This window comes from Trichoplusia ni, chromosome 6 (genome assembly GCF_003590095.1).
Source record: "Trichoplusia ni isolate ovarian cell line Hi5 chromosome 6, tn1, whole genome shotgun sequence".
Taxonomy (NCBI): Eukaryota; Metazoa; Arthropoda; class Insecta; order Lepidoptera; family Noctuidae; genus Trichoplusia; species Trichoplusia ni.
Genome location: NC_039483.1, coordinates 7,208,274 through 7,231,431, shown reverse-complemented (window position 1 = coordinate 7,231,431; position 23,158 = coordinate 7,208,274). Strand labels below are relative to the sequence as shown.

The following is a 23,158-nucleotide window of genomic DNA, read 5'->3' as shown; positions in this document are numbered from 1 at the left end:
ATTATAGATTAATGCCCGTGTTATTAATCTAAAAGGTTAAGTATTTATCAAAAACAGTCCTGTTTTCTGGGCTTTCCCCTATATCTCAAAATTTAGCTTTTATCTTCCTAACCTCGTTCTCAAAATGAAATATTTGTCATTGAACTTCCAAGATAAATATTACATAATATCAACCTTATGTTCAATATACAAAAATATTCTACATTCAAAGGCAAATATATTTTAAACCTATAAGTGTTTATAAAGACTATGTTCACATTGTAATCGCGTGTGATAACAGATAACAAGCACTCATATTTTTCTATTTTATACCAGTTTTCTTTATGTAACATTGAATCAATGAAATAGATTGGAATGTATTCTTGCAAATGCTCTTTATTTCCTAACTGCTAAGGATCATTGTCGGTCTTTGGCCAAAGACGATTATTGATTCTAACTTTCATCGCCCACATCTTGTAAATAGCTGAATCGGTTTGGATGAACATGTCTACAAACCGCCACATACAGGCATAATTCGATTAATCACATAACACTCAGTGTGAAATATTTTGCGTAGGGAAATAAAACAGGCTTCAAAAACAAAAGCAAGTATAAATGCACGACACTTAATTTGTGACCTATAAGCCAAGGATGGCAAGATAAAATACGTCAATATTTTTAAAACCAACAGCAGTAAAATAAATGTTCTATCTAGACTAGCAGTACTCTCGTGTCTCCTAATTGGCGCAATTGTAAATAACAGCTGGAACTCAAGGCCGGGAATACGGAAGCAAATACTGCGTAGGACCGTACTACAAGTACTCCTAACAAACATGCTAAATGCACACAGTAAAAACATCAAAATATGCTGAATTACCCACTCTATCGGTAATCAAGTCTATTGCGTATTGTTGTATAGAATTGTAATTATTACTTGACCTCTCCCCCCGCCCACTAATTTAACTTTTGAGTAAAAACAAAGAGATTATTGTAGAACAACATAGGTCAACTTATATTGGACGTTACGATAGATAGCGATTCACGAGACGTTTTGTAATCAGTCGATAGTGGCGCTGCCAGTGAGCAGTCCCTGTCTACGTTCTTTAAAAAACAAATAAACTAAAATTAAACTCGTTCTTTTAAAAATTAAAATAATTTTGTTTTTGAACAAATTTATTTATTTTTAAAATGTCGAAAGTGTTGTTGAGCAAAGACTTGCCAGATATTGAGGTTAGTACCATGTTTGTTGTTTGTTGTGATTGCAAATAGTTAACACAAGTTAACTGATACACGTATAGCAACAGTGGCTGTACCAGTTATCTGTAAGGTAAACTGGTTGGTAACTGCAGTGAATAATAACTCGAATATAATATTTTAACAGCAATAGTGCCCAATACTAATACAAAATTCAAGGTCTTAAACACTGTTTAAATTAAAACGTAGTTGTTTAATTTTTCTGTTGGTTTTGAAATGCTTCTTACAATTACAAAATATCACAAAATGCTTGTTTTTACATACGTTTAAAACTCTTTTAGTAATTTTCAACGTAATAAAATAATTACGCGTCAAAAAAGATGACTTAATAATATTTATTTACATTTTAAATTGTTATTTTTATTCTTGTCACATTGTGTGCGTTATAATGTAATACATACTTATCTGAATCTTTATACCGAGAACGAAATCAAATCATTTGTAAATGGCGATCAAAGGTTATCTTTTGAAGATAAAGGACTGTTAAATATTTGTTAAAAGCCAATACTAATAAAATTATTTAATATTATTGCACTACAGCATTATTTTTATTACAGAATCTGTTAAGACTCAATCCAACTGTAAAGCCTTACACGAACTTGGTGCCATCGGCTCAAACGAAGAGGAATAAGCAGCACTGGAAACGGAACGCCGATAGAAAATGTACCGTGAGTATTTTGAGCGCTGTGCTATTTTGAAATCATGTGTGCCATAATATTTTGTCACGTCATGAATGCAGTGTTTTAACCCCGATATAAAGAAAAGTATCCATTGTTTAGCATTTGTTTATAACGGGTATTGGCCAAGTACCGGTCAAGCGTGAGCCGGACGGAAAGAAAGATAAATCGATTGGAGAAATAAAGTTAGGGTGGATAGACCTACAAATTTATTTTTCACTAATCTTTTAGTTGTAGGAGACTCCCAGACCAAGGGAGATAGTCTTTGGGTTGATTTTTCTTTGGAAGATTTCTAAGGAAGATGAGGAACAGTTTAATGCTGACAGAACTCACTTTCATAATATAGCCTCCAAAGTTCGTACGAAAGGGCGGAATAAAGTCGCGACGATTTCTGTTTTCTCAAAAGGAATTAAATAAAATGTATTTGTGCTCGGTACTCATACTTGACATAGACTATCTTCAAGAGTCCTTATTTAACTTTAGAGGCTGAAGTAACTCAAGTGTCTTTAGACTTTAGAGGTATTCATTACTATCTATAGCTCGGAGCTTCACTCACTTGGTTCTCGAGTATAGCCCCAAAATATTACCTTATTTCAATGAGGGCGGATAAAGTTAGCCTTTTGTTCATCTAAGGCGTCAGTTACCTCAATTCCAAATTTCATCGAATAGGATGTGAAGTGGTAACAAACGTACTCACACAAGAAATACAGTCACATACTTTCGCATTTATAATATATGGGTAATGGGTAACTAATTAATCAAACTATTTTAATCATTATCTCAGTTCGAATGCCCATTAAGTGATAGGGACATGTCACACTGATTTTTTGGTAACTTTTGATGACATTATCTAACCCAATGTGTTATCACCATTTTACCCCGAAATGATTATGTTTTGTTCCATAGTGCGTAGTAACAGTTATCAGTCCAGTACGTCCAATATAAAAGTTTCTAGCAACACACCGATATCATTAGCGAATCTTAGAGTGTCCCATCCCTTGAAGTAAGACTATCGTGTAGTGCGTCACTGGCTTTCACAATAACACCATAGGAATATGATGGCGAACTACCTACACGAAGAGCGCCGTCTACAGTCTAAAACTCCAATAGTCTAAGCTGCCTCTTGCTACCCATCATTTGTTACCAACCAGTTCCGTTTACTCTTTCCAGAAGACTCTGCCAGTAGAGGGAATTCGAGCTTGATATCGTATCCAACGAATGCCCAAAACCAAATTATGCTTAATAGTAGGTCTTCCTTCGTTTCTGGTATTTTTTATTACTAGTCCTGACAAGCTCATATCGATTCCTGTTTGTTTACAATGTTGTCAGTCTTCTGGTGTTGCCTTAGGTCGTGTTTAGGGCCAACACACAAACATATTCATACCCAGTTGTGGTGAGAATGCAATAACCGCTGTCATCCTGGTAACGTTCAATTTTATTAACACCAAAAGCTTTTGATCATCAGATATTTTTTAACCAGATAACCCCTTTTTTCGCATGCTATCGTGTGGCCTTGGAATGGCTTGAGCGGATTCTGCATCCTCTTAATCTTAATATTAAATAAATCTAAAAGATAGTGAAAGAAACGGAGTAAAAGATATAGGTACATGAAAAAATATTTCTTTGAAAATAATCTTTATCAGTAAGATATGAGTTATAAATAAGACAGAAATAGGCATATTTTGATTTTATCGTACGCGTAAATGCCTGAATGGCAAAATAATATGTAATATTTATTGCTAAGATGATATACCTACGCAATATCTCATTTAGCTCCATAAGATGGGATCTCTATCTAATATACCTCTTTATTAAGAATCTAAAAAGAGGGAAAGGGGAGAAGTATGACGCAGATAATAACTTTTCTGGAATGTGGTAACCAATGCCCTTATTAAACAGAAAAAATGATCGTATACTTAAAAAAACAATTAAAAGAGATCACGCGACTACAATTAATCTTTGAATTGTTACCTATGCGAATTACAGCTTAATGCAAGAAGGAAACAGGTTAGCAAGGCGCTGTTCTAAATTTGTCTTAATTACATTATTCGTGACAAAGCCGAGATGGTATGACACCTATTGCTCCCGTTATTCTTGAATAAGGCCCTTAGCAAATGATAATTAAAACATCTCATGACATTTTTTAAGTATTCTTCCGTTCTGTTATCAAGCTATCTACATTACTAATTGCAGACGAAGTCAAGGGCTCAGACTGATACCTTTTATCAACTATAATGGTATCTTTACTCACAGCCATGAGGTTAACGAGATCGTGAACGGAAAAATATAGGAAGAGACCTTGACGTTATTCGTAATTTATACTTACTTTAGAAAAGTTAACTGTAGGGACAATTTTAAAGCTATTTGTCAGGCTCTTGAATAAATTTCTAATACCATGTACCAGCTTTTGCTCCAAACTGCAGGTTTCGCATACGTTTTGTATTCATCCTATGTATAAACTGCCGTAAATAATATATATAACTAGCTGTTTCCCGCGGTTTCACCCGCGTAGAAAATTTTTTCTTTACCGCAATTTTTCCTTATTATCTCACCGTTTAAACCTTCCCTGGACTGGTACGAATATTTCAAGACTAAAATTAGACAAATCGGTTCAGCCATTCTCGAGTTTTAGCGAGACTAACGAACAGCAATTCATTTTTATATATAAGAAGAAGAAGAAGATGTAATAAACTCTAAACCAAAAACACACTCATAGTACACACTTACATGAAGTAGTACGATTAGGTTGGAATTCGTAATGTGCTTCTTGCGTACCTAATGTACCTATGTATCAGACTAAAGACATTAATGCATCGAAATATGAAGGCAATTCGCACTTCATTAGGATTGTTCAGATTGATCAGTTTGTTTATACTGTTTGCTGAGTAAAGGCCTCTTAAATTCTTGTCATATGTTTTTGTCCAGACTATACAAACACTTAGCTTACAATAGCTTCAATACTGTATCTATGTTACTTTAAGTAAGATATGGTAGTAGCCATCAATATGTTAATTTTTATATTTGCCTTGTCGGGGGCATCCCCTTGGCTACCCACTCGGCCACCCACTTTCCCAGGGGAGAAAGCGGGTAGTGTCAGTCTTACTGAGTCTGAGTCTTACTTATACTCTCTTACCGCCACGCACCTCGATAATTCCCCGCATGCGGTCGCGTCGGTGTATGGCATAGCAATTCATTATGCACCGAACGCGGTGTACCATCGCTGCATCGCTCAAACAATAATATTGACGTGCCATACTCTGTATCTGGAAGATTAATTACAGCATAAATTCCAGGCATGCCCAACTCTGACCAACAACTTCGACGACATCAAACACACGACGCTGTCGGAGCGCGGTGCGTTGCGCGAGGCAGCGAGATGCCTCAAGTGTGCCGACGCACCCTGCCAGAAGTCATGTCCTACTCAAATTGATGTGAAGAGCTTTATCACCAGCATCGCGAACAAGGTTTGTACTTGATAGATTACTATTAGCTGTAGTGTTATGCTCCTACCCAAATGGTGTAATTTAAATAATTATAAAGAAACAAACGTTATTAACGACCCAATACTTTTAACAGAACTACTATGGCGCGGCGAAAGCGATCCTATCTGACAACCCGCTGGGTCTGACGTGCGGCATGGTCTGCCCAACCAGCGACCTCTGTGTCGGTGGCTGCAACCTGCACGCCAGCGAAGAAGGAGCTATCAACATTGGTGGACTACAGCATTTTGCAGTTGATGTAAGTCGATCTTCTTAGAAGAAAATACCTTTTTCCAATGCAGGACTAAGATACTTCTCCTTTTTAGCTCTGCCAGTATGTCCTCTTCATAACTTGTAGATCAATGTATTTAATAAAATTATTAATAAGTGTTACACTTAGGTACATGTGTCGCATTGTGCCCTTTTCTCCAAGTTTAAGCTTAATTTCCGCTCTACACGCAAATAATCCACCTTGTTAGATGGTCTTAATATTAAAATAATTTATAGATCTTCATGAAAATGGGCATCCCACAAACCCTGGATCCCAAGACTAAGCCTTTGCCAAACGGTGGGAAACAGAAGATAGCTCTGATCGGCGGTGGACCGGCCAGCATCAGCTGTGCTTGCTTTCTAGCCAGGTTGGGGTACAAGGACATCACTGTTTATGAGAAGGAGCAGTATTTGGGAGGATTGAGGTAAGTGCACAACAGAAGCAAAGTAATATTTTAGGAGTTCTTTTCTGGGGTTTTTTTAGATGGACAATGTATTGCAATAGATTTCGTTTATTTCACAGAGTTTTTTTATCCAATGAACTGTGTTGGATTACCTTTGATACTGGACGATATTTTTGTTTGTATAAGTTTGACTATCAACGAAGAACGAACTGTACAACTCCCGCTAGATTTGACTATTCCTTTAATACGGTTGCGAAGTATACCTAGCGCAAAAACAACTATAACAGACGTTCATAACCTTTCTCGTGCACTCGGATGAAAAACTATTTACGTTTCAGTTCAGCTGAAATCCCACAATACCGTCTCCCGTACGACGTGGTGCAGTACGAAGTGGAGCTTGTCAAGCAACTTGGCGTCAAGTTCGTTACCGGAAGGAAACTGTCCACGAAAGATATCACTGTTAATGTAAGTACCTGAACACATACTGGTTTCTATGTAGGATATTAGAATAAAGGCAAAAGATGAATTTGGACTACAGGATAATTTGGACTACCCTTTCAAATATCCCTTCTAATATCAATATTCCGTCAAAATTACGATTCTTAAAATAAATAGGCTTTTCATACGAAACTGTCATCAGCTGCATCAAATACAGCAAGAAACATTTTTAGAACTTTTCTTTCTTGGAGAAAGCTTTATTTCCATACACATAGCTAGATAGAATACACGTCATACGCGTCTTCACAGAAACTAATTTGTTATTTTCAGGGTCTCCTTGAAGATGGTCATTCAGCGGTCTTCCTCGGAATTGGCTTGCCAGAGCCAAAAAGCATTCCAATTTTCAAAGGGCTCAACCAAGAAATGGGTTTCTATACCAGCAAGGATTTCTTGCCGCTCGTCTCTAAAGGAAGCAAGAAAGGTTTGTTACAAATATGTATTTATTATGTATTTAAACATATTTATCGGGATACCCCAATTACTTTCGGCAGTCCTTGAGTTGATGAACCGGTTCGAGTAGAAATTTTCTTGTTCTTTTTTTTGGTTATCATATAAGTGAAGTAAATATTTTAATTAATAGTCAAGGTTTTCAAATGATGTTGGCATTAATGTAGGTTACTAACTCGTGTATTGATAAAAAAATACAGTAATGGAGTTGTTTAAGTTTTGGTAGTGAAATAAACATCTCGGTCTTGGGTATAAATTTGCCTGTTTTCCAATCGATAATCAATTTAGTTCAAGGCTATAGTATTGCATTTAATTCTTATTGTATTAATATTAGACCAGATACTTGAGCACAGTGTACGGCTATATGAACCTTAAGGCTTAAATTGCGATATACAACCTCCCAATAAAAGCGTGTAATAATATGGATAGCCGAGTGGTTGAGGTCACTACGTCAAACCCACTGAGTGCGACGTGTCGCGAGTTCGATCCCCGCGTAGAACAAGCAATCTGGGTGTCTTTCCAAATATTATTAATGTTTAATTTTTCACTTGGGCAATAACTTCTAAAAATTTATTCTAAAATTTATTTAAAATTCCTGTTTCCACATATTTCCTACCTATTACCACAGGTCTATGTGCCTGCAAGTCAGCCCTGCCTTCATTACACGGTAACGTGATAGTGTTGGGCGCTGGCGACACCGCCTTCGACTGCGCCACGTCCGCGCTGCGCTGCGGGGCGCGGCGCGTGTACGTCGTGTTCAGGAAGGGAATCACCAACATCAGGGCAGTGCCTGAAGAGGTGAGGGGGCAAGGGATTTGGAACTATCAAGGGATTTGGGTCATTGAAGGTCATGGAAGCCATCAGTTATGCTCGCCAGTAATTTTATTAGACTATTAAATGATGCAACGGTTTACTCATCACGCATTTCTCGGGAGTGCCCGACTAGTTTCGGACCCAACCGGAGTCCTTAATGAGTCGGTCATTCCCGATAAATACGCGTGATTAAACCGTTGCATCATTTAATAATGAATCAGTCTCACGATAGTTACTACAAAAAATGAAATTAGAGGCCTAAAGAAATTAGAACCTTGTTTATTTATTCAACCGAGTATACGAAATGTGGATAAGTCATATTGAGTAATTACTTTAGTCTAAGTTATTACGTTTTTCTTTATCATTTAGCTAACTCAAAAACGTTACTGCGGCGTGTTACTTTAAAATTGAGTTTCGCTTGATAAGCTACTCAGATGTCAGATGGAAATAATTAAATTTATAATGAACCCGTGACCGTGCTTTGTGATATAATCCACTATTGTCTTTCTAGGTGGACTTGGCTAAAGAGGAAAAATGCGAGTTTATCCCTTTCATGTCACCAAGGGAAGTCGTTGTGAAAGATGGCAAGGTTTGTAAACGAATACTCTCACAGTTATGCAAGAACGACACTTAGCTAAGTGAGGTATTAAGTCGTCTATATGTCTCTATATTCCCCTTGAAAAGGACGAAGAATGACTATTATAAGAAAAGCTCTTTGCCAAAAGTCATTCTTGCATACCGCTGTATTCTCTTTTCTTCAAATTTATTTCGTATATATTTATTTTTACTACAGATTGCGGCCTTAAAGATGTGCCGTACGGAACAACTGGACGATGGAGAATGGATCGAGGATGAGGATCAAGTAATGCAGTTAAAAGCTAACTTCATCATTTCTGCGTTTGGCTCCGGACTTTATGAAACTGACGGTAAGACGATAAAATAGTTGCTAAGTACTTGTTCTTCAAATTATCTTATTTGCGAAGTATGGGTTTACATAAAAATGTTACAGTAGTACATGGTAAAACCATGTAGTTGATTATAATGGCATGTGACGTAGTCTGTAACCATTCTTTGAATCTATTGTAGGCTTATACCATGTGTACATAGTTTTATTGAAATCAGTGGAACGATTTAAATGTGCATACGTAACAGACGGCAACTTTCGTTTTATTTTTTTAATAATTTTTTTTTGAAAGTGTACCAACCAACACAAAGTATCAATTAATAAGAATCTCAAAATCAACATATATCCCTAAATCGGCAAAAACGACGAGAGAAAAATATCGATGAATTTATAATTATATATACCATTGTAGTAAAAGACGCGATGGCCGGTATTAAGTTGAACCGCTGGGGTCTACCTGAGGTGGACGAATTGTCGATGCAGAGCAAGAGCAACCCGCGCGTGTTCGTGGGCGGGGACCTGACCGGGGTCGCGGAAACCACGGTCGAGTCAGTTAATGACGGCAAGACAGCTGCCTGGTACATGCATTGCTATTTACAGGTTAGTTTCCTTTTGTGATATTACTTCAATTTTTTCTAAACGATTTCTAAGAAATTTAATATTTGTGTCGCGCGAGGTTTCACAAAAATTGCATAAAGACATCCAGACTCAAGACAAGTATTCGTGGATCACACAAATGCTTGTCCTACGCGAGGATCGAAACAGCTCATCGGCCTCAGTGGGTTTCGTGTAGTCGTGTGACGTCACTTACCAGTATGCTTTTTCTTGCAAGTGATGTTATTAGCCCCCACTATCATACTTATGTGCTTCTAGCTTCGGGTTCGATCAAGCATTTGTGTGATGTACGAACACTTGTCCTGAGACAGCGTGTCATATGTCTGGAATTCTTGAGCTATGTCAAATACCCTCCATCAGAATATAACCAATTCCCACTTGTATTAATTTCCAGGGCATCCCCTTCGACTCTCCTATCGAGCTTCCTAAGTTCCACTGCCCTATCGACGACGTGGACTTATCCGTCGAAGTCTGCGGTATCAAGTTTGAGAACCCGTTCGGGCTGGCCAGCGCCCCTCCCACTACGAACACTGCTATGATACGGAGGGCATTCGAGCAAGGCTGGGGATTTGCTGTCAGCAAGACCTTTGGACTTGATAAGGTAAGAAAGTACTGAGTACTATAGTTTTACACAGGTTTCAACATGTGTTCAAGTAGGACATTCAGAGCTAAATGCTAGCTAAAAATTTCAGAACCTTACTCAGCTGAGTTTGTTCTGGCAAACCGTTCCCACTACAACAGCTTTTTCTTCTTCTCCTGATGGTTGCCGCATTGTCCAAGACTATCAAATGTTTTATGAAACTCAGGGAAAAGAACGTCTATAAGCTTTTGTTATAACTTTGCACATAATATCGATCGAAGATCTGATAAAATGGGAATAAGTAAAACCAAAGTCTTTCCCTAAAATTCTCTCTTTGAACGCCGAATCCTAGAAAACTGTCTGTTAGTTTATACCATCAATGCCTCATGCATTGTTCACGTCTTTTACGTCTTTTACCCACAGATATAACATAATTTTAGTAGAACAATAACTAAACCTAACAGCATTATAATAAACCTCCCCCCCCCCTCAGGACTTGGTGACCAACGTGTCCCCGCGCATAGTCCGCGGCGTGACGTCGGGCGAGCACTACGGGCCGGGACAGAGCAGCTTCCTCAACATCGAGCTCATCTCTGAGAAGTCCGCCGACTACTGGTGTCGCGGGATCGCTGAGCTCAAGAGGGACTTCCCGAATAAAGTCAGTATTAACATCTATTCCCATACTTTAAGGTTAAATTCCTCTTTGTTTTTCTTGTAACGATGGCAAATAATTGGAAAATTTGGGCAAACGTTGTGAATATCTTATTACGATCGTAAAATTATTATTAGGTTTGGAGACCTTCACGACCGGTATTAACAAGTTGACTATTCAACTTTGTACTTTATAACAATAGTATGACAGTTTATTTTCTGTCATCAAGAAAATTCTTTTGGATACGCGCTTAGCAGCTTAATCATGAGCTGACGCTGCGTCAGCTCATGATTAAGGGTTTCGCGAGTCGAATGATATTAATTACGTCAGTATTTCAGTGTATATCAAGATTAAGCACAATCCTATATCAAACAATACATTTGTCTCCAGGTGATAATAGCATCGATAATGTGTTCGTACGACGAGGAGGACTGGACGCAGCTGTCCCGCATGGCGGAGGCGTCGGGCGCGGACGCGCTCGAGCTCAACCTGTCGTGTCCGCACGGGATGGGGGAGTCCGGCATGGGGCTGGCGTGTGGACAGGTATACGTAGCTATACTTCATAGTTTAATATGGATTCGTTGATGGAATGTGTAGTAAACAATTGCCTGTTTGTGTATTTTTTTTAAACAGCTAGTTGATCCAGCAAACGTTGCTTTGCCACGGTGCATCTCAGAAAAAACATTTTATGGGAATTAAAGAAATGCTCTTAGGTATATGAAAAATAGACTTGGTCAGATTCTCCTGATGGTCAGATACACCTAGCGAATATGCACACAAAATTTTATAGGAATCGGTTGTTTTACAAGAGTTCTTTTTCGTACACTGTGACACTCGAATATGCATATTTCAAACATGCTCATAATTTCTTCCTAAGTTTTTTATGATTGTTAAGAAGTTGTAAATGATTTGCTGTAGTGCAGGAAGGTGCAATAATTTAAATAAGTAAAAAAAAAACTAAAGTCGTTTCTTAACCTTTACGTAAATTATTATATTAAACGGTTGTAGTATTAGTATCGTAAGTCCTGTACCTACAGAGACCTTACGAAAATTTCCTTTTTTTTTAATACACAGGACCCCGTTCTCGTGAAAGGCATATCCCAGTGGGTGCGCAAGGCTATCAAGATCCCGTTCTTCGTGAAACTGACGCCAAACATCACTGACATCGTCAGTATTGCTACTGCGGCCTACGAAGGTAAAAAACTCAGTACAAGACACTTGTAACGCGTGTTATGATTAATAAATGCTCATAACATCTCGAGGTTAGATATCAGTGACTACCGACTAGAAGTAATTACGTAACTCATAACCTACAATGATTTCTCAGTTTCTGCTTTTCAAGTAGACTTCACTAAACAACAGCCAGATTAAAAACAGCTTCAATAGCTTAAATCGAAATCGGATATAATCTTGATTGCTTGATTTCTCAGTTTTAACCTACATTATATAATATGTTTCTGTATAGGTGGCGCTAGCGGTGTTTCAGCTATTAACACGGTATCTGGATTGATGTCGGTCAGACCTGATTCTACGCCTTGGCCGGCAGTCGGTAAGTATACGCAGAGTTTATTTTTCAATACCAATTTGTAAAACAGGTTTCGAAAATGCTGGACACTAACTCTTACTTAAGGTGATGGAATTATTAATTTGTTGATTTCCCGATCACCTTTATATTTGAAAATTCGTAATATTTAGCTACGTGAATGATTGTTCATATTAAAGTTTTACTTAAGTTATTTTGTAACCTACAGGTGTAGAGAAGCACACGACATACGGCGGCGTGTCGGGCACGGTGACCCGTCCGCTGGGGCTGCGCGCCGTGTCGGCCATCGGCAACAAGCTGCCGGGCCTGCCCGTGCTGGGCATCGGCGGCGTGGACTCCGCGGACTCCGCGCTGCAGTTCATACTGTGCGGGGCGCCCGTCGTGCAGGTAGGGGGCTAGGGCTCGGCCTCCAGTGGGCTTGGGGTAATCAAGGGTAGACACGGCGGCGACAAAAAAAATTTGGAGTCTTCATACAAATTTGTACCAGTCCCTTATTACCTGCATTTTAAAAAACAACGTAACCCGTGGTATCACTTGCTCTCGTTATCGTTAAGGCTCTCTGTATCGCGGTGGTTTGCATCGGATTCCTATAGTTCCTGGTATAAGGGAAGCATCCCAGTGACTTTAGCAGGCAAGAGCAGCTTAGTCCAGAGCTACGTGTAATGGCCAGTCCATGAGAATTTTCTCAAATAAAAAGATTTTTGTCAAGTTTTATCATAGTTGATCTAGCCGTTCAGGCTGGAAGAGAACCAAACTAAAACTCTTTTTTCATTTCAGATTTGCAGTGCAGTCCAAAATCAAGACTTTACAGTCGTTGATGACTATATAACTGGGTTAAAAGCTCTATTATACCTCCGTTCCCTCGGCCTAGATGGCTGGCTGGGACAGTCGCCTCCAACATTCAAGCACCAGAAAGGAAAACCTGTTCAAACTCTGTACGACGAAAATGGCAAGGTATATTGACCTCTATTGCCTTCCTAACAAAGTCTAAAATCCTCTTTCAATGTGACTTAAATAAAATTATTTATGTCTGCAGGTGTTGGCCCACTTTGGTCCTTACGGCAGAAAACGCGAAGAGTTACTTCATGAAACTAGGCTAAAATCAGACATATTATCTGACAATAAGGTTCAAAATTACACGTCGAATGGTTACCATGAAGATATTGATGTTCCAAAGATTAAGGATGTATTGGGCGAGGCGTTACCGAGAGTCGGTACTTACAAACACTTGGATAACACGAAGCAAGTTGTTGCATTGATTGATGACGTAAGTTTATTTTTACTAGAAGCTCATCAATTTGTTAATTCAAATATAAACATATATACATACTATTTTATTAGTACTCTCATATATCTCATTGGGCAAGGAAATTTATAAACAAATGCATGAAAAACAGACTAATTTTTGTTTCAGGATATGTGTATTAACTGCGGTAAATGCTACATGGCTTGTGCGGACTCTGGTTACCAGGCTATCGAGTAAGTAAACAGAAATAAGCAACTGCATAGAAATAGCTACTGTTAAAAATCTCTACCAAAGAAAGTGTACTTAGAGCTTTTAAAACTGTACTTAAAGTTTATGTTAAAACCTACTTGATAAAATGTATATTCTGCGTATTTTTTCAGATTTGATCCCGAGACTCACATACCTCATGTGAACGACGACTGCACTGGATGTACGCTGTGTCTATCTGTCTGCCCTATCATCGACTGCATATCGTAAGCACAATTTTAGCTTTTATTTTTCTTATATAATTCTCTTAACCATAGCAGGATAGAAATCAAAGTTTCTTCAGTGTAATATGAGTATCTAAACTAAAAAGTAATTTATTTAAGGATGTTTTACCTTTCACAGAATGGTGCCTAAGAAAATTCCTCACGTTATAAAGAGAGGTTTGCGCTACGACATTCTACCAGTTTCTCCATTGGATGCGTGAAAATATAAACTCAGACATAAAATATCTATCAAAAATATATTAAAATGTAAAATAATACAAAATATTACATTGTAAAATTATGCAAAATATATTAATCTCCATTCATAATTTCTGTGTAAATTTTAGCTGCATCTATTTCGGCTTTTTCCCATGAATATACCCAACTGTTTTCGGGGTTCACTTTTAAACTTAGGGCTGATATGGGTTTGGGACAGTCATAGTGACTCTTATTTACAACATTTACTCCTATTTGATTATTCATTTTCTCATGTAACTTCTCACAGATGAAACACTCGAACTTCTCTATAACTTTGATACCGTCCAATTGATAAGGCCTATCCCTATATTCGTTTACGAGTCTGTCATTAGTTATAGTTTGAATGGTCTTATGTTCTAAATATTCCTCATATAATGTATCATTGTTCAGTAGTTGCTCTATGTGTTTGTGTAGAATCTTTGGTGTAGGAAAATCTTCTAGTAGAATAGCTGACTTACGATTTGGTAGCCAGTCTCTAATGGTTGGGGAACCAAAATAAATGGGGACAGTTCCTACTTTTATGGCGCGCCAGAACTTCTCCGTAATGTAGTCATTACAAGCCCCATTTTCAAATGCCACGACAAATTTGTAGCGAGCAATGAATTTTAAAAACTCATCTTCATTCAAGTTGTTCAAATAGTCAGTTTTGAATTTCGATGGTAATTCTTTATTGTTCAAGCATGAGCCGTATGAGTCCACGTCAATTACTTTCATAAGCTCCTGGACGTACGCATCTCTTTCGGTAGAAGTTTCACAATCACTCTGCAAATACATGATCGGAGAAATATCTTTGAGATACGTATTTTTTATGGAAGTTTTAACAAAGTATGTTGTACTTGTTATATCTTCAAATGAATGTAAATGTTGCAGAGGAAATGGGACATTGCTGAATCTACTAAATGTTGCCGTAAAATTGAATAAGCTCAATGCTTTCTCATGTAACAATTCTTCTACATTCCTCGGTGACTCTTCATGATAAAGGCCCCATATCACATCTTTGGGTTTTCTTGGCAAAGGGAGGTTCTTAAATTTAATGTTGCTGGCATAGAACAAGTATGCTCCAACACTATAATATTTGTCTTTTTCTATATCACTGTATACATGACACTTAATATTATTTGAACATGTTCTGGTGGTAGAGCTGCCGGGGAATTCCAAAGTCCACCATAGAATCACAGGATACTGAGCTGTTACTTTGGCACTGGTTTCTTTCACATCACTAAAAGTCCATAGCACTATAAAAATTACGAATACAAGTATACACCACAGTAACTCACAGAGTCTCACTCTCAAAACTCTTTTTAGCAGTGTGTTCAACATTTTCAAAGCACAAAATACAACAGTCCATAAATTTTGTTTTATCCTTTTACACATTATAACAGTCTGTCCAGCCATAGGCAATTGATTACTCATACACCCACATTCTTGTGTGTCGCAGGATGTGGCTAAACCAGCGGGAATACATTATCAGCTCACTACTATGTAAAAAAAAAACAATAGTCAAGATAACAAGAAATTTAATACACAAATCAAAAGGTCCAGCCTCGCTCTCTATGCATGTAGAATATGTCCATTGAGAATGCTATTATTAAATCAGCATAAAACAGTCCATATATGGCTCCTACTAGTTTACCAATAATGAATAGTTTGACAAAAGCTATTAGTGTGAAAATGAGTTCAAAGAGGACGTAATATAACTCTGCCTCATATTGCACTTGGTCCACCACATAGAGCACCATAAAAAGCGTGGAACACATGATCGTGGGCCCCGCCACCAGGCATTGGAATATGTCCAGCGGCTCCACAACATGGGGCAGTATATTGAGTAGCAGTGCCACTACCTAAAAGTAAGACGGACCCACTTGTAGACTCATGCATGTTACAGAACTATACTTATTACTAATCATCAACAGTTAGCCTCTTAGCAGTTTGTATAAGAAAACATATTTAATACTCAAAGGAGTAAGTAGTGGCTTGAATGTTCAAAACTACTGAATAATACGAATGTGTATGCCTGTGAGAGCATTTTATTGAACAATAACATTTATTCTTTTTTAAGTAATGCAAATCCTCGTTCTTTTATGACATAGTACTTATCTATGCACAGTGCGATGAGCAGATGACAATAGAATAATCCGTATAACGCTAATGTGGCGCTTGTATTTAATAGTACGAATATAAATGCTAGGACATTAAATATGATTTGTAACATTAAGTATAGTTGTTCGGCCAGATCATGCACTTGGTCCACTAAGTATAACACGACGAACATAACGGACAGGACGAGGGTCGGAGCGACGGCAAGGCAGTGCAACAAATCCGGCTCCGTCAATACAAACGGGATTATCATGAGGAGCAATGATATTACCTAAAAGTAATAATTCTTATGACACTATTGTCTCATCCTCAGGAACTTACCTACCTAACATTTTGATTACATCATCTTGCCTATGTGTTGTGGAATTTCAGATGATAGTATTTATAAACATTCAGCCTTCCCATCTTTAGTTTTTAAATAATAATCAATCAACGACATTTAAAACACGTTTAAAAAATAAATAGACACCGACACCAATAGACATGCAAAAGTTTTGCATGTGCATCATACCCTCTGTCAGACAGGTGTCAAAAGTTCAACAAACTTTAACGTCAAGTTACTGTCAAAAGATATTCTTAAAGTTCAAGGTCGTTCCTAAGGTGATGATCAATTCATCGACTAATTAGGATTGTAAAGTAAATCATAAATAGGATCAAAAAAACAAAATTTCAATTAAAATTGTATTAGTAACTAATTATGCCTGGTACACGTAAAACTGATTGTTATAAATATTGTTATGCACAACTGAAAGTACAACCTCTTTCATTTGCAATCAAGAATAAATCAAGAGACAGCGCAGTTAACAATGCAAAATAAAATATACCGTAAATTAGCCACAACCAAACTCTAACTAGATTTAGTAAAAAACATTGAATGAAAGCACCAAACGTAAATAAAATTTGAAAAAATAAGTACATTTTTTCCATAAATAATGGGACTCTTCTTCGTAAATATAAAATTATGAATAACAACGAGATTACTAGCGTAGGACCAGTCGATATGCAGTACATATGCCCCTGTGGTCTTGGAATTATCGTTGGTAAGACGGTAATTACTAGAGAAATTCCCTATAAGGAATGAAATTTAAACGGATATCAATATTATATTAGAAAAGTATATTAGCAATGCATTACAAAAAAAAAACATAATACTTACAAACTCAACAAGTTTCATAATGAATATATTATATCTGATTAATTCGCTCCATTTTTTATCCACTGGGACAGAGTCTGAAAAGATGAATAAAATAATAGTTAACAGTTCTATCGAAGTCATCGAGTAGGTACTATAAGAGCTATCGTTGTTCTTTTTCTATAAAATTATAACATAAGTGAAATTTGTTAGGTATACCATTTATTATCATATCCGACATTTTAGAAACGTTGTATTTTAGCTTGCTTCTCTAAAAGGGCTGAATCACTTATCGTATAGCTATTTCAAAAGGTCTGGAGAAAATAGCACACATAAAATTACAAAACATTAAAAATACAATCTTCTAAAACAACAATGACATAACGGAAGACACACTATGTCAGTGTGCAGCAGCAACATTCTTTTTAAAGGTCATCCTCTTACTTCGTAGAATAATAGACATTATTAATAATACCTTTACGCCTTCACGGAGTTTACAGGACCGTGTGAGGCTGTGCAAGGTATAAACGCAGGGAATGAAGTGAAGGAAAATCTTGAAAAGACTCAATTGATGCTTGATAGAATTTTAGGGAGTTAATATCTGAATTGATTTCCCCTTTATAGTCTATTTAGAATACATTTGAAGATATTAGTAATAGTAACGTTACGACTTTGCTAGTCACTAGTTTCTAAGCTCAACACTATTCACTTATACATCTGTCAAAAATGGTGGATTTGTTCTGTCACTGTGGCTTTGCGGTGTAATTTTTATAAATTTTTGGTAGTAATTCCGGCCATGTTATAGTTTGTTTAGCAGAAATTAGTTAACGCACAATGGAAGAAGAAGATCCCGTAGTCCAAGAGGTAAAAATGCATGTTTCTAGTAACTAACAACGTGGTACTTCATTAGGTTATGTTGTTATGTGGTTAAAAGGAATTTTAAATTTATTTCTGATGATTAATTGTTGCAGATACCGGTTTTCCTGTCTCAGTCGTTAGCAAAGCACCTGTATGTGTATCAATACCCAGTGAGACCAGCCAATAGGGACTGGAAAGATGTAAAAGTAGTGAATGCTGCTATAAAGCCAAGGAACAAGATGGTTCGGCTGGAAGTTGGTCTAGACACGTACAGCGATCGGTATTGCACCTCTAAAGGCGAGCAAATTGCTATTAACACCGACGGACAGCAGGTAAAATCAATATTTATTATTTCAATGCACTAACTTTACTTTTTTAAATACTTGTTTTAAATTAAAAAAGAATCATAACAAGTTCATTAAGTGAATAATAGAAAACAGCAAATGGTTAATTACTGCAAGATTTTCATGAATGATTAAGCACTGACTTGGTCTCATCATATTTGAAATTTTTAATTATATTGACATACTAACTATTTGACTCAGGAATCATCATGGCATATCAAGGAAAGAGATAAGTCTCAGTATTTTAAGCATGGTGTTATGGATAAGATAGTGTATGAAAGCAGTACTCCTTGTACCGAGACCGAGCATTATGCTGTGGCTATACTGCAAGATAAAGAACTGCATTGTACACCTATACAAGGTATGTTATTTATATCTATAGTAATAATATGTTTGTATGTTTTTTCATAAATGTTTAAGGTGAAACAGCTTTAATATGGAATTATAATTGTACCATAATCTGACTCTCAGGTGTTATCCAAATGAGGCCTTCCTATTCTTACTATGATAAGCAAGATAAACATCAGAAAGACAAGAATAATTCAGATTCCGATGAGGAAGAGAAGGAAGCTGAAGCGCAGCAGGTAATTAATTAATTTGTTTTAAAAAAATAGAAAATTATTTCAATATAATATAATTTTGTGTAATGCCCTATTGTAGTCTCTTTTAATACTTAAGTTATTATATTGAATGAATAAAATTTATCCCTTAAATAAAGTCATTTCACATTCATATCCAGCCAGTATTTGAGAATTACAAGGTGTCTTACAATCTCCAATTGCAGGTGACAGTAAAGTTTGCACGTCAAGAAACAGAAGTGTCTAAAAAAGCAAGAGAAAAGTCTTTTGAGACAATGTCACAGAAGGTAAATGAAGAAAGCTGGTATGATGCTCTATGGAAGTCAAGTGAAACTGATCATGCTGAGGTAAGTGCAAATACTATAGTATATTATATAATGTGGGTGTCAGTGTACTGCAGAAAAAATCTGCTTAAATTTTTTAAAGGTCTATAACCTATACAATATAGAACCTTAAAAATCTCTCATAATACTACATTAAAACTTGCAGTAATGAAGTGGTGATGTAATAAAAATATCTTTTCTTATGTGCATAATAGATGCCATGTATTTCGCTCTGACGTTTCACGGCCATAGTAGTAATATCACGTAATATCCCTGTTATTCTGTCTAAAGCGTGACGCGTGACTGGAAGTTATAGTATCACTGACAGGCTATATCGATCTTACATTTCATATTATAATTTAATTCATCATACACTTTTATTAGTTGGAGCGCATGAAGTTGTTCAGTGCGACTGCGTCGAGTGGGTCCGCGCTGCTGGTGGGCGCGCGGGAGTACGTGCGCGCGCTCGTGCCCGCCGCGCCCAAGGACGAGGCCGGCGCCGCGCCCACGCAGCCAGAACAGCTGCACGACCAGATCAAGGAGATACTTATCAATGGTGAGATATCTTATGATTTTTGTTCATTTTATTGAAATATTGACGATTGACATTTGAAGGCCAATTTCGCCGACCGAATTAAGCAAACGATTAGCAGTTTTTGATAGTATTTCCATTTGCAATTACTTCGTTATGGTACAAAAGATTATAAGCACTTGAATAGTAATTGATACTATGTTTCATAGATAATGTAAAAGATATAATTGCCTTACTGACTAATTAATAACCAAGGACATGTGGTGTTGACAACTTTGACATACATTTATTCATCAGATAAAATACCTAGGTGAGTTGCCTTTCTCCGTCCTCAACAGTAGTGTATTTATTTCCAGCTAAGCTGATGACGTTCTCGGAGCTGCGGTCGCGCGTGGCGAGCGGGGCGGGCGCGGCGGGCGCGGCGCGGCTGCTGACGGCGCTGGGCGGCGCGGGCGTGTGCGTGCGCGGGCTGTGGGCGGCGCGCTCGCCGGACTACTTCACCACGCGTCGCGCGCTGCCCGTGCCGCAGCGGCTGCTCTGCGCCGCTAGGGACCACGTCGTCAGTATTACTTACAATGTTGCTTATTTCAAAACAAATTTTAACATACCATATTTAAACCACATAACTATACATATTTAAACCTAGGTCCAAATCTTAATTTTACTTGCTTGTATCTCATATAACCCGATAGGAATGAGCAGACTTATATTCTTTAATCATACAGTTTTGTTATGTTGCAAATCAAGTTTATTCTTAAACATTATTAATAGAAAGTTAATTAATTATGAAAACTACTTTATTGCCTTCAACTCTCAACTATGTAAAAAATATATTTTTTCAGCTGTATCTCTTCACACAACACCCGTACATTGACCGGCGAAAGGTAGCCGCAGCTGTCCGCCTCCCACCCGAACTTGTTCTAGACATTATCCGGTCAGTCGCCAAGTTCAACCCGAACACAGGTTGGGAGCTCATCCTGCCGCCCGACGTTGCCTTCGAGGCCAAGTACCCTGACGTCATTCAGCGACAAAACCTCAATTGGGAAGCTCGACAAAGACTTTTCAACGAAATGATGATCGGCGAAAACATACCCAAAAGGCAAAGGAAGAAATCTCAGAGGGATTCTGTCTCATCAGACACCATGATGAGCCCCAAACCCCGGAATAACAGTGTTAGTGAAGAAGACAGTGATCGAAAGAGGCATAAGAATAAATCAGCCTCTGGTAGTGGGAAAAGGACTAGAAATATTAGCTCAAGCAGTGCCCAGGACGCCACGTGATCACCGCCATAGCTAGGTTATCAAATTGTAGAATAGTGCCGCCCACCAGTGCTTAGTGATCGTAAGTGAACTGTGAGCCTTCATTGTGGATCAATGATAAACCAATTAAACTTTTTTACTTTTGATAAAACTATTTACGATAGTGATTTAAAACGGCAATCGTTAAAATGACTTAGTTAAACTCTGTAAAGTACATTCATAGGAAAATATATAATCACACACTTTTTACAACTACACTTACATTTGTTCTTCCAACAAATAACATGAAATGTTGTAATAGGATTATTTTCTAAAGGACAGACTTTGCATTAGTAAGAATGTTAAGTTGTTTAGTGAAACTAGTTATTCTTCAATTTTCTTGAAGAGTGTTAATCTTTAATAAGTTTTCGTTTTTTAATGCAATTGTTAAATCTTTAATGAATTAATTTTAACATTATCGTTTTGCAAATATTTATTAAAAGGATGTATAATTGTATTTATACATCATGGAGTTGTAGTTCACTGTGTATGTCATTAAATGAGCGTAAAGACTAAATAATTGTTAATAACATGACATTGGCTTGTAATCCAGTAACAAAGTTACTATTCTTGAGGGTTACTGATTTGGAAGACTTAAGAAAGTCAACCTTAGCGCAGCGAGATAAGATTTAAAATGTTACGAATTATGCTGAAGTGATTGTATAATAAGTATGCTTGCAGCTATATCATATTTTTGTGGCTGCTTAGCAGCTTCATAAAGCTAAATAACTGTGATGTGATGTTATGTTCTGGTGGAATTATGGTAATATTCTCAATTTTAGCCCAATATCTTTTTATGAAAATCAATGAAAAGTTGAATGTTATTTTTCTACATCTAAATGTAACATAACAACACGAAAGTTCCATACAAGTCATACATTACACTGCCAGCCATATGTAAAACTAGATAATGTAACAACTTATTTTTTTATAATAATGATAGTCTGACTACACTGTCAATTCATAACCTAGTTAACTATGATTGAAGAGTAGCAATAACACAAATTCCTCATAAAACATTACATTGTTGACTTAAATCACTGAAATGATTTTAGTAAGAGATAACTATACCGTTGAGTACATGTATGTAGACGAATCACGTGACTTATTCTCATATATCAGAGTGAATTGCATCAATATAAGCATGGGATTATTTGTGCATTAAAATTGATCTAAAAATAAGCAACCAGTGAAGTTTCTGTAACATTTTCGGCTCATTACGTCGAATCTCATGCTCAGTTTCCACACAACAATTGGATTTTTGTTAAATTTAGTTTCTACTAGCTAGACTATTGTTAATTATACTAGGCTAGAAATAAAAAAGCGGAGTTTCCTATTAAATGTCAAATAACAAGCTTTAATAAGCTACTTTACAAGTCTATTTGTTTAAGTATATCACTACAATTACTTACAATGATTATTGATTAATTGATTAATTGAATTGTAGCTTATAAAAATTCTGTGTATGAAAATAACATTAAAATTTTATACAACGTTTAGTTGGTTTAAAGTTCAGAAGACTTACATACATAAATGACTAGATATTTCTAGCCTAGAGTCTCCAAATCACTGAAAGCGTAAGTAATTGACATCAAGAAGTCCTCTGAAAGTCCTTACCATATTGTTAACGCGCTTTGAAATATAGTTTGTTTTCAAAGCTTATTTGTGTGACTTAATACCTAAACGAATAGACTATGTAAACAATTATGTATTTGCAATTGTATATAAATGTAGTATGTATGTATAACAGTATGCTATCATAATGTAAATTGTGTAATGGCAATTTGTGATTTATCGTTAAGTAAGTTGTTAATTTTTTGTAAGCGAAAAAAACAACCGTTTATTTATTTCGTTGTTTTATTACCGAGTCCTTTGAAGTTATTGCACCTTCTGATGCTCAACAATCG

At 36.9% G+C, this 23,158-nt stretch overlaps 3 protein-coding genes across 9 annotated transcripts; 2 read left to right on the top strand and 1 right to left on the bottom strand.

Annotated features, from left to right (window-relative positions):
* Positions 1–1,034: 1,034 nt before the first annotated feature.
* LOC113494686 (dihydropyrimidine dehydrogenase [NADP(+)]) lies at positions 1,035–14,087 on the top strand. Its single transcript, XM_026873099.1, has 22 exons — positions 1,035–1,209; positions 1,791–1,901; positions 5,204–5,374; positions 5,487–5,648; positions 5,897–6,084; positions 6,402–6,528; positions 6,832–6,982; positions 7,637–7,806; positions 8,333–8,410; positions 8,615–8,747; positions 9,138–9,325; positions 9,735–9,941; positions 10,414–10,578; positions 10,963–11,115; positions 11,647–11,767; positions 12,038–12,121; positions 12,324–12,502; positions 12,893–13,069; positions 13,152–13,382; positions 13,530–13,594; positions 13,742–13,834; positions 13,971–14,087. Exons 1-22 carry the CDS (start codon positions 1,168–1,170, stop codon positions 14,050–14,052), a joined length of 3,078 nt encoding a protein of 1,025 aa, XP_026728900.1. The 5' UTR covers positions 1,035–1,167; the 3' UTR covers positions 14,053–14,087.
* On the bottom strand, positions 14,072–17,699 carry LOC113494688 (alpha-(1,3)-fucosyltransferase 10). 6 transcript variants are annotated; one of them, XM_026873101.1, is made up of 3 exons: positions 17,538–17,699; positions 17,343–17,416; positions 14,072–16,457 (listed from the first exon to the last, which is right to left on the bottom strand). In XM_026873101.1, exon 3 carries the CDS (start codon positions 15,500–15,502, stop codon positions 14,144–14,146), a length of 1,359 nt encoding a protein of 452 aa, XP_026728902.1. In that variant the 5' UTR covers positions 15,503–16,457; positions 17,343–17,416; positions 17,538–17,699; the 3' UTR covers positions 14,072–14,143. The 6 variants fall into 6 exon arrangements, with proteins under 6 accessions (XP_026728902.1, XP_026728904.1, XP_026728907.1 ...); XM_026873103.1 differs by lacking the exons at positions 17,343–17,416; positions 17,538–17,699 and adding an exon at positions 16,508–16,729 and having other exon boundaries at positions 14,072–15,930; XM_026873106.1 differs by lacking the exons at positions 17,343–17,416; positions 17,538–17,699 and adding an exon at positions 16,508–16,729 and having other exon boundaries at positions 14,072–15,567.
* Positions 17,700–17,994: 295 nt separating this feature from the next.
* LOC113494687 (DNA-directed RNA polymerase III subunit RPC5) lies at positions 17,995–23,098 on the top strand. 2 transcript variants are annotated; one of them, XR_003400674.1, is made up of 9 exons: positions 17,995–18,182; positions 18,290–18,508; positions 18,722–18,881; positions 18,992–19,104; positions 19,305–19,445; positions 19,806–19,977; positions 20,310–20,512; positions 20,796–22,849; positions 22,910–23,098. XR_003400674.1 is itself a non-coding variant. In XM_026873100.1 (8 exons), exons 1-8 carry the CDS (start codon positions 18,153–18,155, stop codon positions 21,231–21,233), a joined length of 1,476 nt encoding a protein of 491 aa, XP_026728901.1. In that variant the 5' UTR covers positions 17,995–18,152; the 3' UTR covers positions 21,234–23,098. The 2 variants fall into 2 exon arrangements, 1 of the variants encoding a protein (XP_026728901.1); XM_026873100.1 differs by having other exon boundaries at positions 20,796–23,098.
* The last annotated feature ends 60 nt before the right edge of the window (positions 23,099–23,158 follow it).

Coding starts and splice junctions, on each gene's coding strand:
- LOC113494688 (XM_026873101.1), bottom strand. CDS start 15,502: ATGAGTAATCAATTGCCTATGGCTGGACAGACTGTTATAATGTGTAAA.
- LOC113494687 (XM_026873100.1), top strand. CDS start 18,153: ATGGAAGAAGAAGATCCCGTAGTCCAAGAG. Junction 18,882..18,991: donor GCATTGTACACCTATACAAG/GTATGTTATTTA, acceptor TCTGACTCTCAG/GTGTTATCCAAATGAGGCCT. Junction 19,105..19,304: donor AGGAAGCTGAAGCGCAGCAG/GTAATTAATTAA, acceptor CTCCAATTGCAG/GTGACAGTAAAGTTTGCACG.
- LOC113494686 (XM_026873099.1), top strand. CDS start 1,168: ATGTCGAAAGTGTTGTTGAGCAAAGACTTGCCAGATATTGAG. Junction 1,210..1,790: donor AAGACTTGCCAGATATTGAG/GTTAGTACCATG, acceptor TTTTTATTACAG/AATCTGTTAAGACTCAATCC. Junction 6,983..7,636: donor CTCTAAAGGAAGCAAGAAAG/GTTTGTTACAAA, acceptor CTATTACCACAG/GTCTATGTGCCTGCAAGTCA.